The following is a 17477-nucleotide window of genomic DNA, read 5'->3' on the forward strand; positions in this document are numbered from 1 at the left end:
CAGCAATCTATAACATAAGGCTAGTGTATCAGGACTATCATTCTTCACAGACTCAGCCTTATATGCCCAAGAGAGATTCAGTTTACTCTGAAATCTACAGTAGTAGGCCTAGGGTAAAAGAGATCGTTGTTGAAGTTGACAAGAAGATAGCCAGATAGTGTCAGACTGAAATGTCTGCATATGATTGCCAAGGCCTTACGACCATCATCATCATTCTCCAGGCCCACAAGAAGATGATTTAAATAAAGCTGCAAACATTAGCCATACATACAAGTAACTGCCTAATTTATATTCACATCTAAAACAACCACAAGTTATTTAATCCAACTTTGCTTTTTATATTAATATAAATAAAAACTGCTTCATCTGCAAATAGGTGGATTACAATTTCTAAGTCTAAATGATTCCCATGTCTTAAAATGTTCTACCAGTGTGCCTACCCTCTGATAGCTACTGAAAAAACCCCACATTTTGGACAAATGTGTGGCAAATAAAAAAATGATAAAATAGCATCTTACTTTTCTGGTTTTGTGCGGTAGTGCTCAAATCTGAAGAGACCTCTACTATTTGCACTTATAGCAAGATGTTCTCCAGAATAAACATCGATTCTGAATGGGCTGCTAATAAGAGTCACTTTATTTCCACCAGATTTTATGGTGATGTAATCCTGAGTTTTCTCCACTACTTCCAGCCTGCAAGCAAAACAACTCATACAAATATCATAATCACTGATATCTAGTGCACAGCGTTTTATTCAGTAGTCTTTGAAACTGAGAAAATAAAAAACATGTATAACACAAACTCACCTCTCTTCTACAGGTTTACCAACTAAGACATTGTCTGGTTCATAACGTTCCTTGCTTCCAGACCATTCTGTGATTTTCATTCTAAAGGTATTATCAGCAAGAGCAATCAACTGAAGCTTGAACTTCACCATATTCTGAGTATTAAATACTTCAGCATTTATGCTGGACTCCTCAACTTGCACGGTACTTAGCTGCAATACATAATTGGAATTCCCAGGCTGAACATTCCGACATCGCCTGTAAAGAACAAGAAATTTAAAAATGAAATTAGCAACAAAAAATCTGACATTACAACCTTATATTTGAGGAGAAACAGGCGAAGGGAATGCAAAACTTCATTCAGGTTACCTTCCTAAGATTTCTTTAGAGGTACAGCACACAAAAGAATTTTGAAATTCTGGATAATTTACGGAACAAGTATAAGCAAGAGGTAATCAATTAAAGTAAGAAGCAATAATTGGTGCAATGTGGTGGAACACACAGAAGAATATGTTAACGAGATAAAGTTCAAGTACTAAAGAAAGCTGCATGATTGAATCACTTGTTTAACACGCCGTTTAACACTGCCCTGACTCAGATAGGTTTGCAGCGAGACAGGGGTACGATAGAGCTAGGTCTGGGATGAAAGCAGCTATGGCCTTATTATAATACAGCCACAGCATTTGCCAGGGGTGAAGTTAGAAAAAACATCTTTAGGGCTGCTGATGGCGGGGTGTGAAGCAACTATATCTTAAATGCAAGCTTTCAGCTTGAAATTCTGGATAATTTAAGGAACAAGTATAAGCAAGAGGTAATCAATGAAAGTAAGAAGCAATAATTGGTGTAATGTAGTGGAACACACAGAAGAATATGCTTTCACCAATTTTAATCAACTTACAGTGGGGCCATACTATGAAAACAGGATGATAAGTTACCCAGTAGACTGGCAGAGGGTAAGAAGAGAACCATACAACCAAGGATATGAGATTTGGTATTAAGCGATTTTAAAGAAGTATGGAAATTGATAAGGTTATAGTGGTAACTGCAGATAGAGTTGTATGGGAAAGCTTAATTTCACTATTTTTTTCAAATGGGCTTGTGTTGTCCATTACTTGGAAGCAAGATAAATTATACACAAACAACAGAACCACAGTGGCTTGAAAATAACTTCTGTAAGAGAAACCCCACCGTATACTCAACCCGCTGGCAACAAAAACTGTCAACTAGTTACTTTAGTTTCAATCCATAAGGAGCACTGATGAGACTCGTGAATTTTCTCAAATCCAAACAATGAACTTAAGCTGGCCAATGTTCAAAAGGAATACAGCAAGAACTTGGATTTACAGTGTAAAAGCATTTTGCACTATCTTGACAAAATGTTCTTACAGACCACAACTCATAGTCTAATCATCACGCTATTAGTACACAGGATATTAGGCATCAGGTGTGGATCTTTCAAAAAGACAAAGTGATTCACAGAACAAAAACCTTTACTTGCATCATATCTGAAGTTTAAGGCTTCTCCGAAAGTTATCAAACTACTTCTTTAAAACTGTTCTGGGTTTACCCTTGACCTGTTCTCTGTTTCAATTCATATCCACCACTCAACTTCTGCTAGTCCCAAGGGACACCTTAGGAAATCATGCATAGATCACTCAAGATTTCCCTGCCTTCAAATGATAGAAATTGTTGTCCATACAGGGTATTTACAGAAAATAAGTCTGATAGGAGCAGATCAGCTAGGTAGGGTGGAAGAAAGGTGGTGCACATTTTGCCAAAAATTCATAATCAGTGGCAATGCACAAGCTGAAGTAATTTCATATTGAAGGCAAACGGATGTTTTACCACAATTCTGACACATTTTCATGATATTTTCTTTCAGACGTACGTCTGTTCTGGTTTATCCTTGACCTAGTTCTGTTTCAAGTCATATATGCCACTACAACAATTTATATCATTTGAAGGCATGGAAATCTTAAGCGATCTATGCGTGACAATTTGCCCTTCAGGTAAGAATTTTCATCACCGATGTAAAATTAAACAGAAATTTTTTAAACCTAATCTTAAGTGTTCTAACAGGTAACAAAGGAACATTCTTCCAATTCATGAATTCAAGTCAAATCTTCCTGGCTTGAGACTTATGCTTCATGTCATTCCATCAGCAACAGTATTAGATGACTTCAGCAGCATGCTGATCTTTGTCAAATTTATTCTTGTCATCAAGGTAATTGTACCAATGATTTAAAACACTGAGCTATTTGAGCAATGCCAACGAATGTTACTGGTTTCTGACTGGCTTGCACCTGGGTTATGACATCACTGAATCACCCTTAGGCCCGGTTTCATCAACGTGGGTTAAATATACTCTAAGCCTGGGTTTGTTAACTTAGGGCTAATATTTTAACTCATTCTTACAAGTCACGCGTTTCACCAAGCTATTTCGGCAGAGGGTTAACTAACACTGCATTAACCCTCGCTGGAAACAGCTGCCGTACTAATCAAAGATTAGAGATCAGAGATTATGAACACACTTCTTGCTTGGTTCTTTTGTTTGCGCGGTATTTTGTTTTCTTTTTCAGGTCTGTGGTTGATATTCTTTCGTGATCGTGATCGAAAAATGGAAGTTCAGAAGAGAAACAGGGGCACAAATTTTTCTACTTTAGGAAAAGCATTACTTATTGAATTAGCCACCAAGTACCAAAGCATTACAGAATGCAAGAAGACTGATGGTGTAAAATTAAAAGAAAAGGACACATGGGAAAGAATAACAGGGGAATTTAATAGCATTGCCCACATTACAGTGAGATTTATGAAACAACTAAAACAGTTCTATAAAAATATTAAAAAGGCAGCGAGGAGAGCAAAGGGCGAGGAGCGTCTGTCAAGACTTAAAACAGATGGAGGTCCTTTACGACAACAAAAATTGATGAAGTGTTCTCTACCTAATAAGGGACCAAAGTGAGCCTAATGTCAACCCATATGACTGTGATGCAGAGTATTATGGTAAGTAATGCATTAATTTAATTACATTTCAATTGTATTATATATTCCGGTAACGGGAATTTAATTTTCGAACAGATAACATCGTAATATGAACTTTTAATTATAATGCTATCTATGTTTCATTTTAGGAGATGTTGAAATTATTCATGAAGAAAATGAAAATAGTCAGGATTTAGGGACTGAGTTACAAGAAGTCAATATTGACGTTTCTGAAGAACCTCAAGGCAGCACATTGTTTCAAGCCACCACACCTGAACATAACATATTATCACAGCAAGTCAGCACACCATCAAACAAGGACGAAACACCATGCAAAATATTGAATAAATTTCTTCAGGTTTCCTCTACTTCATACGAGAAATCTACGCCACCTGGAAGTCAACTGATTTTCATATAATTATTTCTTAACTTTTGTGCTCACTATTCAGCTGATTGTTCTTTATAAAAATGTTTGTTTAAAAAGAATATAAGAACTAGTTTAGATGAATATAAATCAATGAAGTCATAATTATTAATTATTATTAAGTGCACTACTATTCTTTTTCTACTGCCTTTTTTCACATCTGTGGGGTTGTGGGTGTGAACTGTGTCGCACATGTGGATTTGGCCCTGTTTTACGGCCGGATGCCCTTCCCGATACCTACCCTATATGAAGGGATGTAATCATTATTGCGTGTTTCTGTGGTGGTTAGTAGTGTAGTGTATTGTGCGAATATGAAGAGGAAAGTATTGGGACAAACACAAACACCCAGTCCCCAGGCCAGAAGAATTAATCAGAGGCTATTAAAATCCCTGACCCATCTGGGAATCGAACCCGGGAACCTCTGAACCGAAAACCTCAACAGTGACCATTCAGCCAATGAGTCGGACTGTCAAGTGCACTACTATGTTATATTAGTTCACTGCACACTAGTGCGGGTCTTTGAGATAAAATCCGAAATTGTTCATTATTGTATGTGTTTGCCTCGAGTAGTATTTTAACAGATTTTTGTTACTTCCAGACTAAAGATTCAACAGAGCTGATGAAAAGGGGAGGGAGAAAGGCACCATGATTCTACGAGGTTAGTGTTATCAGCTGATTCATGTTGTAGGTCGAACGTAGAGTGTTGCACGATTACCAAGATTCCCAACTATAATTTTTGTTTCCAGGTGAGCATCTGTTGGGAAAACATCACTGCACTTGCTGAGGAACAAACAACTCTCTGCAAAACAGAAATGAAAATGACTGAAGATAAGTATACCTACAAAAAGGAACTTCTAAAAATGAAAATAGAAATCGAAAAGCTCAGTAGGGAAAAGAGATGCCTAAATAATAGTGATTAGTTAGAATTTAGTTATATGGACTCATGAGTTTCTTACACACCTAATAATTAGATTATTATTGTTATTAATGTTGTTTTTTTACAAGTTTTAACTTGCTTATATAACTATTAGTTTTCTGATATTGAATTTTAGCTTTTCTGTGCCAAGAGTTGTTTTTTGAAAGTTGGCACACCTTCACATTAGCAATAACATACACAAAGTAAATACACAGTTTAGTTTCAAAGTGCATTTCTGTATAACCACTATGTAATACACAGTATAATGTTCATAAGTGTTATGTTTACAATTATTGAAGTATTGTTGTGCAACTGCATTCCTATATACCACTGCAGTGCTGTCGTTATCAATGTGAAGAATGATGTTATTCTCAATCCCAACATTCCTGTTCCTTCTCCTTCCTGTGAGGTACTGATGCAGAGTCAAGTCCTGTGGGGGGAAGTTCATCTCGGGTCTCTACAGCAATATTGTGTAGCACACCTGTTGCTACCATTACGGTCAACGTAGTTTCTACTTTAGTTCGCAAGCCCAAGTTTGTTTCAATCAGCTGTGTATTTTAACCTCTCGCAAATTTCATCAACGACTTTACTGACGACGTTTTTTTTACAGTCTATATCTCTTAAGAAATTGTTCCTCAGATTGATTTTCAAAGTCGTTCCTTCTTATCATAGGCCTATTTCTGTTAGGAACATCATTTAACAAATGCATAACGTGCATAAAGCAACTCTGCATCAAACGCATGATTTACGGTGGCCATTTTGCTTTTAACCTCAAATAAACAGTTTAACCCAGGTGAAAGAAGGGGTTAAGTTAATTCTGGCCTTAAACTACAGTTAAAAATAACCCTCCTTGATGAAACAGAATGAATAGTCAAATTCAGGGTTAAAACTGTATAACTTGGGGTTAAGGTTTAACCCATGTTGATGAAACCGGCCCTAAGTATGCTACCTTCTGACTGGCAGAATCTAGGGACCCTAACAGGCTGATTGAATTGCATTAAGGACTGGGGAACATACAGGATTGCAATGAGGAGACAGATTTCTGATCGGAATGCACAATGAGAACAAGTCTATTACATTGCAGTCTTTGTCTGTAAAATACATACAATAATCAGCAACTGTCTTGCAGAAAACAAGACCTACTGAATGAGTGAGCAAGAAAAAGCCAACAGAATATGCTATACACATTCAAATCTTTTATATCCATTTACAAAACACAGATTCTTTCTATTACATCCTACCAACATTTGTAACTTCAGTGCAAAGGTACTTGAAATCCACAAACAACAAAACAATTTCAATAAGAACCAAGACCTCAAACTCTATAGTGCTCACCCGTACGCAGTTTTTCTAAGGAAGCGATAGCAAAGTTTATTTATTATGAATTACATAAAGGTTAACAATTTCACACACGGAATCTACTGCATCATTATTTATGGAAAGTGACACTCAGATGAGATAACCTCCCAGAAACACTTTGTGCATGTACCAGTTTGCAGCTCTTTTGAGCCTGTTATAACCTGACTTCTCTCCCCACAGAAGAAGTCTTAACAATAGCAAAGGTTCTTTGACCACATGAATGCATATTATGATACTTGATTGTGCAAGGGGTCATTAACATCATTACAAAGAATTCTGAAGGACAAGGAATTTGTACAAAGGAGATCATACGTTAGAGAACGTAAAGACATACGCTTTAAGAAATTCTGTTTTCTGGGGGAGTACATGCAAAATAAGGACGGCGAAAACCATAAACCTGTTGTTTTCTTGGATGAGACTTGGAGTTTTAAGAATGCTGAATATATATTACAGGATTGGATACAAAAATCACAGAATAATTTATCATTATCATTAGGTGTCATTTGAATTCAAATGTGCATTTCTCTTTCAGGGTCACCTACATACTCTTGGGATAAATCATAGAAATCTAAACATGATGTTAAAGGAGTGATTCATCAACCTATTTCTGAGGGATAAAGACTGGTTATTGTTCATGTTCTGGTCTGTTTATACTTCTTTCTCTTGTTATTCTAAGCTGAAAATGACTGGCACATACAGAAAGAGACATAACTTAATATTTCACTGGATTCTATAAGTGGTTCTTTACTTCGCCTTCTCCACTGTTAAGAAGTCTCTTGTTCCAAAGATCTGTAGGTATTCATTTTAAGCCAAAGATTAACTGAAGAGAGAGAATTCACTTAAAACTTTGAGTGTATAATGATATCAGAAAATTACTTGTAGGCCTATTTATTAGGTTTGTTTTGTATTTGACAATCTCCACCTGAGGCAAGCTGAAATAATTTGTGAATGTTTGATTACTGGCTGTCAGACATTTACTTTCTTTCATATTTTCTTAGTGCCTGGTGCAGGTTCAGTTTGTCAGGTTGTGCAATGTTTCAGTAAGGAATCCTTTGCAGGGTGGTTTATAACAAGTAGATTTTGTTGTAAGGTATTCAAATAAGCATTTACAATACTGTATTATTGATGCAAGTGATCGTGGATTTCTTTCCTTCTCCCCTTATTCCAGTTATTTTCCAGGTTGCTGCAGCCAACCAGGCTCATTTTGGTTTTGGCAGGGGGGTACTTCCGCCGTTCCCCATTTAAAGGCGGTTGCCCTGCCGGAAATAGTGTGTTTTCTGACCCCGGCATTTAAATCCCAATAGATGCAGCGGCATAAATGTCATCCTTTGAGGAAAACTACATAGAAGTCTCAGATATGAATGTAATTACTTTTGCACTTTGTTTCTATTTGATCAGTGCATATATATTTGTACTACCTTAATTTAGAATCCAAATAATGCCCGCAAGTTTCCTAAACCATTTCACTGTCATTGCCTGCCTTACTAACAAGCAAAAGTCTCCTAGGATGTAATCATCAATTTCAGGTGAAATGAAATGGCATATGGTTTTAGTGCTGGGAGTGTCCGAGGGACAAGTTCGGCTCGCCAGATGCAGGTCCTTTGGAGTGAGACCCATAGGTAACCCGCGTGTCATGATGAGAATGAAATTACACCCAGCCCCCGTGCCAGCGAAATTAACCAATTATGGTTAAAATTCCTGACCCTGCCGGGAATCGAACTCAGGACCTCTGTGACCAAAGGCCAGCACACTAACAATTTAGCCATGGAGTTAAAACAGCCAAATCAATGTACATTAGAACACCTACATACAACCTTACAGTATACGAGGGTTGGGGCAAAAGTCATTGCAACTATTTTTTTTCTTGCAGATATGCAAGCGGAAGCTATGCAGACATAGTGTGTATTCACAACAACAGATGGCTCTGTGATTGCTGGTAGTGACAGAGCGCTTTGAAATCAGTTGTGTGGCGAGCGTCGTGCGAGATGGTAGTATTGAGCAGTCTGCATACATCAAAATGGCCATTCTCCGAGGGAGAAATGCGGAGGGCAGGTAGGATAGATGAAAGCGAAGAGGCTGGCACAAGTAAGTGAAAGCAATATCAGGACTCAACTAAGGGCCCCGTGGTCACCAATCCACGCTCCCAAGTTAAAGAGCCCCTGGGGCCCCTTTTAGCCACCTCTTACAACAAGCAGGGGGTACCATGGATGTTATTCTACTGCCACCACCCACAGAGGGGAAAGAGAGAAGGGTGTGGCAGTTACTATCAAGTCACAGACCGCAGTTCAGAAATTATTCTCATTCATTACAATGACAATAATGTTACTGTTACTTCAACTGTTTGTGGCACAGCACTATTGGGGCACGACAGAAGGTAGAGCAATGCCCAGAAAAGGTACTTAGCAATTGTTCAGCCAGCATGAAATTATATCATATGTACATGGGTGGCATTCATCGCTTAAATCAAAATGTATCTTTGTATTGCATCAACATTAGAAACAAGAAATGGTTCTGGCCTTTGACAGCATTCATTCTGAATGATTCAACGAATAGCGCTTGGCAACACTATCATCTAACTCCGAAGGGAAGAGAAGAAAAAATGAACTTCCTGAGAACCAAACGCTAAATAGTAAGGGCATATTTGGGGACCTGTGCTACTCAACATCCTTCCCCAAGGAGACCAAGCATGAAAGTGTCCTCAAGAGTGTTACCTGATGTGTAGATTGATGGGATCTCTCATTGCCTCAAAACATAAGGCACCGAAGTTCGAAGGCCTAGAGATACTTAGCTCACTATACATCAGATAATGGTCTGTATCAAAAAATCTCCGGAAAATCCGTACGTTCCTAACAGATTTCCTGAATTCAAAGTCGAATAAGATATAGTCTACTATGGAACTCCCATGTGTAGTGATGAATAGCCTTATGCGTGAAGAATGTATTCATAACTGCTAATTCCATACTAGCACAGAAGTCCAGCAAACACTTCCCATTTCTATTAGCTTCCATATCTTCCCACATTTACCAATCACCCTTTCATATCCTTCAGTTCTATTTCCAACTCTCGCACTGAAATCGCAAATTAGTACTAGCCTATCCTTGCTGGTGACCCTGACTAAGATGTCACTCAATGCCTCATAAAACTTATGAACTTCATCCTAATCTACACCCTCACACGGTCAATACACAGGCAATTCTAGTCCTAATTCCTCCAACTGCCAAATCTACTCACATCATTTGCTCATTTATGGGCCTAACAAACTATGTTGCATGCATTACTATTCTCGAGGAACACTCTGCCCTTCCATTTTTAACACCCATCAAGTTCACTTCATAATCTATCTCTTCCACGTTATCTTCCCTTACCCAAATATCATTAACTCCTAACACCTCCAGATGCATTCTCTTTGCTGACTCAGCTAGTTCTACTTTCTTCAAAAAGCCCCATTCATATTGATAGCTCACCCATCAAATTCCATTCATTTTTCCAAGTTGTTTCCAAGCAGTCCCTCGCCTGTCAAATGAGAGTGGGACTCCGTTACTCCCATAGGTCCAAGGTTGACTTAAAATGTTAAGAGTGTGCTCGGTAAAATTTCTGTGAAGCAGTGGTGGTGGTAGTAGTGATTTTTGTTTTAAGAGGAAGTACAGCTAGGTAATCATCCTCTCTGAACAAAAAAATGGAAAATAAATTTAAAATAAAACAAATTTATTTATTCAACAAAAGAATTTTGAAATGAATTACAAAATAAAACAAATTATTGTCTCGAGCCAAAAAGGTTACTAACAAATCAAATGGGAACTAAGTTCCCTGAGTAACAGAACACTTGAAATTATCATACCCTTGATTAATCCACTGCCACACACAAAGCAGATGAGATTAGCAGTAGTCATGTCATAGGCTAGTATGCGTTCAAGTGTTTCCTACAGGCCAAGGCTCCGTCTTAGGCCAGAGAGATTGGGGTACACCGAGGATGTGGGCTACGGTGAAGTCGGCACCACAAGCACACACAGGTGGGGCGGGTCTTCCTTCTCTAGGGGATAAGAGTGTGTAGATCGTCCATGACCTGTCCTCAGCCTACATAAAACTACAGCCTCTCTTTGTGAAGGCCGGAAGGAGGACTGCCACATGGTTTCTGTCTTCTTATTCAGAGTTCGGATAGCTAGCCACTCCCGATTCCCAGGACGAAAAGATAGTTTGACATAGCTGAGAACAAATATCTTTAACAGGTACATTCATAGGCCTTGGATGTAAAAGCACCGGTTCCTTTGCAGCTTCATCGGCAAGTTCATTTCCCCCAATCCCAGCGTGGCTTGGAAGCCACGCAAAAGTGATTCTGGTATCAGCATCACTTAACCAGGCTAGAAGGTCGTGAATCCGCGGCACCAGTGGGTGTTGTGGGAAACAGGTGTCAATGGACTGCAGAGAACTTAACGAGTCTTTACACGCAAGAAAGTAGTTCCTTTCATCACCCAGTATAAACTGCAGAGCTTCTAAGATAGCAAAAAAGCTCTGCAATATACATGCTACAGACACAAGGATCTTAATGCTCATATTAATCAGTGACGGAAGAGCAACCCACATTTTCTCCAATCTTAGAACAATTCCATCCATGAAAACTTGTCCCGCGGCCAGATAACAGTGAAAGAAGTCCTGAAAACCACTCCAATGAATAGAGGCATCCGTGTTTACTTTGGGTCCATGGAGTAGATCTAGCCATATATCCGGTCGTGGAACTAACCGTGGAGGTACCTCGCTAAAAGTCCGCTCAAGACAACCAATAGCCAGATTTAACTCGCAACACAAGCTATCAATTCGAATCCCAAAATGGCCGTGTGGCATTCGGTCAGTCTTGGTACCTCTGGTGGATGTTGCCCTTACTTACACAGTCCCAGTGAGGATCTCTCCTCTAACGGGTTAGGGACCACCGGTAAATTAGAGTCAAACCGCCTGAGCACAAGGAGGGCCATGACTCAGAATATGTCAGATGCCCACTCCCATTCCATAGCAACTGATATCCCGACTCTTAGGACCTCTTACTAGGCCACTCAGCCATTGCCCATGGGTCACGAACTAAGACGTGACTACAGTAACCCACGCCACGAACCATCTCTTTTTGCTTTGTTTGTATTAAATGGAATATTTAAATCCCAATTACTTCTTGCGATTTACTGCTATGATCCACCGTCTTTTCAAATTCATATAGCATACCTGCCAACTTAACAAAACCAAAAAATCACAGGAGATTTTGACATGAAAATTAGGAAAAATCAGGAGAAATCAGGAAATACAATTGGTCAAAACTGCTTATTTTACAAGTCTTGTATTACACAAGAGTACTATGGTATATTTTATAACACTTATTGTCTCAAAATCTAACTGCTGCTATAAGAGGCTACAAGGCTAAAAATTAAACATCTCTATTCCCTCACAGGAAGTATGTGATTGGGATGATCGGTCTCTGATAAGCTTTCCGAAATAGTGTGAACTCAAGCTCCACACGTGTGAATCAGTTATGCACTTAGCAAATGCATAGATTAATATATCGCATCACACTCCCGTGCATTTATGTGAAGAGAAATGCTATTTTTATCAAGTAATAAATTAAAATTCACCAGAACTGTCTCCAAAAGGGTCCCAAAATCTCTACAAAAGTCACTAGTCACTATCTTTGAAATTCTGTCACTAAATTACTTAAAAAAAACCTCAAAATCTAGCAACTAGTCTCTAGAGTCGACCGATGTGAACGAACACGAACATAACACGTGAGAACGAAAGATTGACAATCGATTAATGCATCGCGATATACAGTTTTCAATAAGCATTGCACATTCACGCACATTTCTCGTATTAAGAAACGTCGATATTTCATTTGAAAATGGCCAATGAGCGAAGGACTTTCGGCCACTGGCATACAAAGCTGAAATGGCAGGATTTGAAAACAAATGTTTGAAGTTCACAAAACAAGAAGCTAAAATCGGGAAAAACAATAAATCAGGAGGCTGGAAAAACTGTCAAAAATCGGGAGTCTCCCGCCTAAATCGGGAAAGTTGGCAGGTATGATATAGTTACTTCAGCCAACAAGCACATATTTCTGCCACAACGTTATGACATTAGAAGATAATAATCTGGATATAATACTATAAAATGATTGAATAAATGCATGTGAACATCACACACACTCCAGCTTCTTATGGTCTTTTGATGAATGGGTCTCTAAGTAATTCTCGTAATATTCACCACCGGCAGCACGTTGCTAAACACGCAGAGCCTATAGTGGTACCTATTCCTACTTGCCTTACATTCTTGGTATCGTCCGGCTCCATGGCTAAATGGTTAGCGTGCTGGCCTTTGGTCACGGGGGTCCCAGGTTTGATTCCCGGCAGGGTCAGGAATTTTAACCATAATTGGTTAATTTCGTTGACACGGGGGCTGGGTGTATGTGCCGTCATCATCATTTCATCCCCATCATGACGTGCAGGTCGCCCATGGGCGTCAAATCAAAAGACCTGTATCTGTTGAGTCATACGCCATTTCATTTCATTCTTGGTGTCAATACAAAAAACTACAACCTTTTTCCTAACCCTTCTACTTTCCTCAATTCCTGGTTAACACCTACCCTGGTTCCCTTTCCTTCACATACTTTTCCCATGTGCCTAATAACAGAGTCTCCCATAACTAGATCCATCATACACAACTCATTAGATCCCTCCCCTCCTCGTCTCCCTAAGCTTCCAACAGCTACAGTACCTAATTCCTCCTCCGCTTTCTCCCTCCCATGAACTTGTTCCACCTCCCTCCTTTCCTCTTATCTTCTTTCCCTCCTCCGTAACACTTCCGTGTTCAAGTTCCTCCGCTGTTCTCGATGCAGTGACTGACTGATTCATCAACAATACCTCTTGCAAATTCTCACCCAACCTAGACCCCTTGCCCTCAGTTTCCTTCCACTTAAAACATTAGCCCACCTGTCTTCCACAACTTCTCTCCTTCCTTCCTGTCTACCAACAACATGCAGTACATTGTCCATCGACAGTGGCATGCCGAAAGTCAAGGGATAGCAGTATTTAAATGTAATAGTCGGGGGCATCACTACTGTAAAATCTTGGAAGTGACCAGACCTGTATCAGGTGTGATCTGACATTTCAAAAGAGGGTATAAACATCGTCCGTGATGGTCGTGGCAAGATGACATGAATTATAGTCTTTTGAAAGGGGTGTGACAGCTGGGGCCAGATGGATGGGACATTCCACTGCTGAAGTTGTGCAGACATTTCACATCCTTCATTCGACAGTGTCCCGTGTGTATCAGGAATACCCCATGGAAGGCATTACCACCCACAGTAAACAACGCAATGGTCGACCACGGATGCTTAATGATAGCAATTAGCAGAGCCTCGCTAGAAGTGTCCGTGGTAACAGGGAAGCCACACTGGCTCAAATCACATCCGCATTCAATTCAGGGGGTAACAGACACACATCCAGCAGGTCAGTCCAGTGTACTGTAACATTAGTGAGATATGGGAGAAGACTACCCAAGTACCCATGTTAATACCATGATACCAGACACAGCATCTCACCTGGGCACGCGACATTGCTAATTGGACCCTGGAGGACTGCAACATGTAGCTTGGTCAAATGAGTCACTCTTCCAGTTGTTTTTTCCCCTACAAGTTGTTTTACGTCGCACCGACACAGATAGGTCTTATGGTGACGATAGAACAGGAAATGGCTGGGAGTGGGAAGGAAGCGGCCATGGCTTTAAGATACAGCCCCAGCATTTGCCTGGTGTGAAAATGGGAAACCACAGAAAACCATCTTCAGGGCTGCCGATAGTGGGGTTTGAACCCGCTATCTCCCGAATACTGGCCGCACTTAAGCGACTGCAGCTATCGAGCTTGGTCCAGTTGTTTTAAGCTGAATGGCGCAGGCCTCATGAAGCCATGGTCCCCAGTTAACAATGTACCATACAGGCTCGTGGTAGCTCCATAATGGTGTGGGTTGTGTTCACATGGCATGGGTTGAAGCCGCTAACCCACTTCAACACGTCACTGACTGCTACGCTGGACTGCTTGGTGACCACTTGCAGCCTTTTATGGACTTCATGTTCTCCTACAATGACATATTCCAGCAGGATGATGCACCATGCCACTGGGCCCAATTTGTCAAGGATTGGTTTGAGGAGCATTCTGGAGAGTTACAACAACTGCTACAGCCAATTTGTTCGCCTGATGTAAACCCTGTTGAGCATTAATGGGATGTGGTAGTGAGGTCTATCCACTGCCAAGACTCTGCACCTACATTAAAACAGCATGGGTCAGAATGTCTCCACAGGTGTTTCTTCATTTCTTCCATTTATGGAATCAATGCCATGATGAGTTGCTGCACTTGGCCAAGCTAGAGGAGGGTCTGCACGATACTAGACTCCTATGCCATGACATCTGGCATGTCAGTGTAGAATCCCTATTTACAGTATTTATTTATTTAAAAATATATATATACCGAGCTTGATAGCTGCAGTCGCTTAAGTGCGGCCAATATCCAGTATTCGGGAGATAGTAGGTTCGAACCCCACTGTCGGCAGCCCTGAAAATGGTTTTCCGTGGTTTCCCATTTTCACACCAGGCAAATGCTGGGGCTGTACCTTAAGTAAGGCCACGGCCGCTTCCTTCCCACTCCTAGCCCTTCCCTGTCCGATCGTCGCCATAAGACCTATCTGTGTCGGTGCGATGTAAAGCAACTAGCAAAAAAAATATATATACAAAATAAAAAGTAGATCGGTAGATCAGGTTGGCAGACTTAATTTCTATCCAATGCAAACTGATGAAACCAAGTGATAATAATAGGTTCTGATTCAAGTAAATAAATAGGGCAAGATAATGGCAAAAATGCTTGGTTGTAATTGGGCACACTTGATTTCCAGTATGATGGGACAGTCTCATACGACAACTGTTTAACATGTGCCTTAATCTTCATAGAACTTATCCTGCTTAATTGCAGTCTGCTGTTGTGCACTGTCTTTTCCACTTGATGTGGTCTTGTGAATCTTTAGGAGAGACTTTCATCACATGCATTTCCTCCTGCAGAGTGTTGAACCAGTGCTTCTTTGGTCGCCCTTGTGGTCTGCGGCCCTCAGGACTTAAGTGTAATGCCCTTCTCGCAACTGAAGAACCAAGTGTGTATAGCACGTGGCCATACCATTGCAAACAATTCTCTCACATATTTTCACGGATTGGGACTGCACCAAATGCCATCCAAACATCCTCATTTCTGTTGTGATCCAGTCTAATGAGTTCCATTGGCCAGTGAAGATCATCTCCATGGCAAGCAGCTGTTGTTCGTGTCTCCTTGTGACTGGCCAACACTCAGTTCCATACAGTGCCACTGGTCTAAAGACGGTTCTATAGAATTTTGATTTCAGATACATTGGCACCCTCCAATCAAAAGGGACTCCTGTGACTTGGCGCCACTTCATCCAGGCAGCGCTGATTCTGCTTCGAAAATCTGGGAGCATGTCACCATCTGATTGGATAAGCGATCCCAGATGTTTAAATTGAGAGGTTTTCAGAATATCAATGGTGTCAATATTAACTGACCCATCACTTTGTTCCACAACACTCTAGGTACTCAGTCTTGCCAACATTTTGATAAAAATTATAAAGAAAATTAAATTCCATGAATAAGTTAAACAATGTGCCTCTTTTGAACATGTAACCATAAGCCATCTCCTTCACAGAGACCTATTGGTACTAGCATGAATGACTCAAATTCTTTAAATTGGTTAAAAAACAGAAATGGGCTTCTTCTTCTTGAGCTGTCTTTTTGCAGGCTGGCAACCATTATGGAGTAATTTTTCCTATTTTGTTTCTCCCATATCAGAGTTGCTACAGGTAGAGCCCAGCATGGATGCAGATATCCGCGAAGATAGTGTCTTGGCGGATGCAAACTGTATGGCAGTGCGGACAATTGGACTGAATTTTTAGATAATGAAGTTTATTGATTTTCACTCAGGCATATTTTTATTTTTGCATGTGGTTAAGCGATCCTTAACATTGATTTGAGGGAATGGTGATATATAAAGGGCCTTGAGGTTATAAAGCCGTAAATCTCACTTAAGCCTAACTGGCTTTTCCCCCGCAATTAACGGAAGGAAGGAACAAAGGTCAGTAAGTCAGTAGTTGCCGCAAAAAGAAATCTCTCATAAACCTGTGACTGTAGGGGGGTCTGGTGCCAGGTATCAGGCATACTGTATTATGTTAACAGATCTATCCCTGTCAATAACTTGGGTGTAATATACTGTAGTTAAAACTTTACAATATCCTCGTATAACCATCAGCGGATGCGGATAATATTTTGCATATCTGCGCAGGGCTCTAGCCACAGGTACTGTGGATGTCGAGCTATTGTCAGAGGTTCCATATCCAGGATAATTTTCTCCACCTACTTCCAAGTTTCCCTCCTATCTTGCTATAAATGAACAGTGTCAGGCTGTATTTGTCATTTCTAAAGATGTCAATGTAGTAGGCTGTTTTCCTGCATTATGCAAGGGTTAAGATTTCATATGATTTCCAAGCATGAAGGAATACCACCTCATAGGCGACATCCTCATTTCAAAGGCCTGCAGTCAGTTCAATGACAAAACTGAGAAACCTGCTGAGTAAAATTCATGTCTAGATTAGAGACAATTCCTCAAGGTCAGGATTCAGCATATCTCTGTAGAATTTGAATCTGATACAAGTCTGCTTATAAAACAGATTTAGGACAAATCCCTAAAACCTACATGTAAACAGGGACCAATGTTTGCAGAAAATAATCAAAGAACTTCTCTAAAAAAATACCTACAGAATAGCTAACAAGTTAATCTGCTTTCAGTTGTTCAACAACATTGTTCCGGAAGTTGACTGATCTGAGTTTACAATGCAGAACATTATTTGCATAAAGTCTGCTTCGAATGAAGAAATCCCAAGTTTCTATTTGTATACATTAAACATATTATTTACAAAATTCTTGGACAAACA

The 17477-nt window shown here is 40.0% G+C and overlaps 1 protein-coding gene across 1 annotated transcript in view; it reads right to left on the reverse strand.

Annotated features, from left to right (window-relative positions):
• Nucleotides 1–17477, reverse strand: part of GCS2alpha (glucosidase 2 subunit alpha) — a 152664-nt gene that overhangs the window by 125968 nt on the left and 9219 nt on the right. The window contains exons 3-4 of the mRNA XM_067151611.2: nucleotides 807–1043; nucleotides 519–692 (exon numbers count right to left, since the gene is read on the reverse strand). Coding sequence (XP_067007712.2) covers nucleotides 519–692; nucleotides 807–1043 — 411 coding nt within the window. The remainder of the gene's footprint in view (nucleotides 1–518; nucleotides 693–806; nucleotides 1044–17477) is intronic.

Source organism: Anabrus simplex, chromosome 7 (genome assembly GCF_040414725.1).
Source record: "Anabrus simplex isolate iqAnaSimp1 chromosome 7, ASM4041472v1, whole genome shotgun sequence".
Taxonomy (NCBI): domain Eukaryota; kingdom Metazoa; phylum Arthropoda; class Insecta; order Orthoptera; family Tettigoniidae; genus Anabrus; species Anabrus simplex.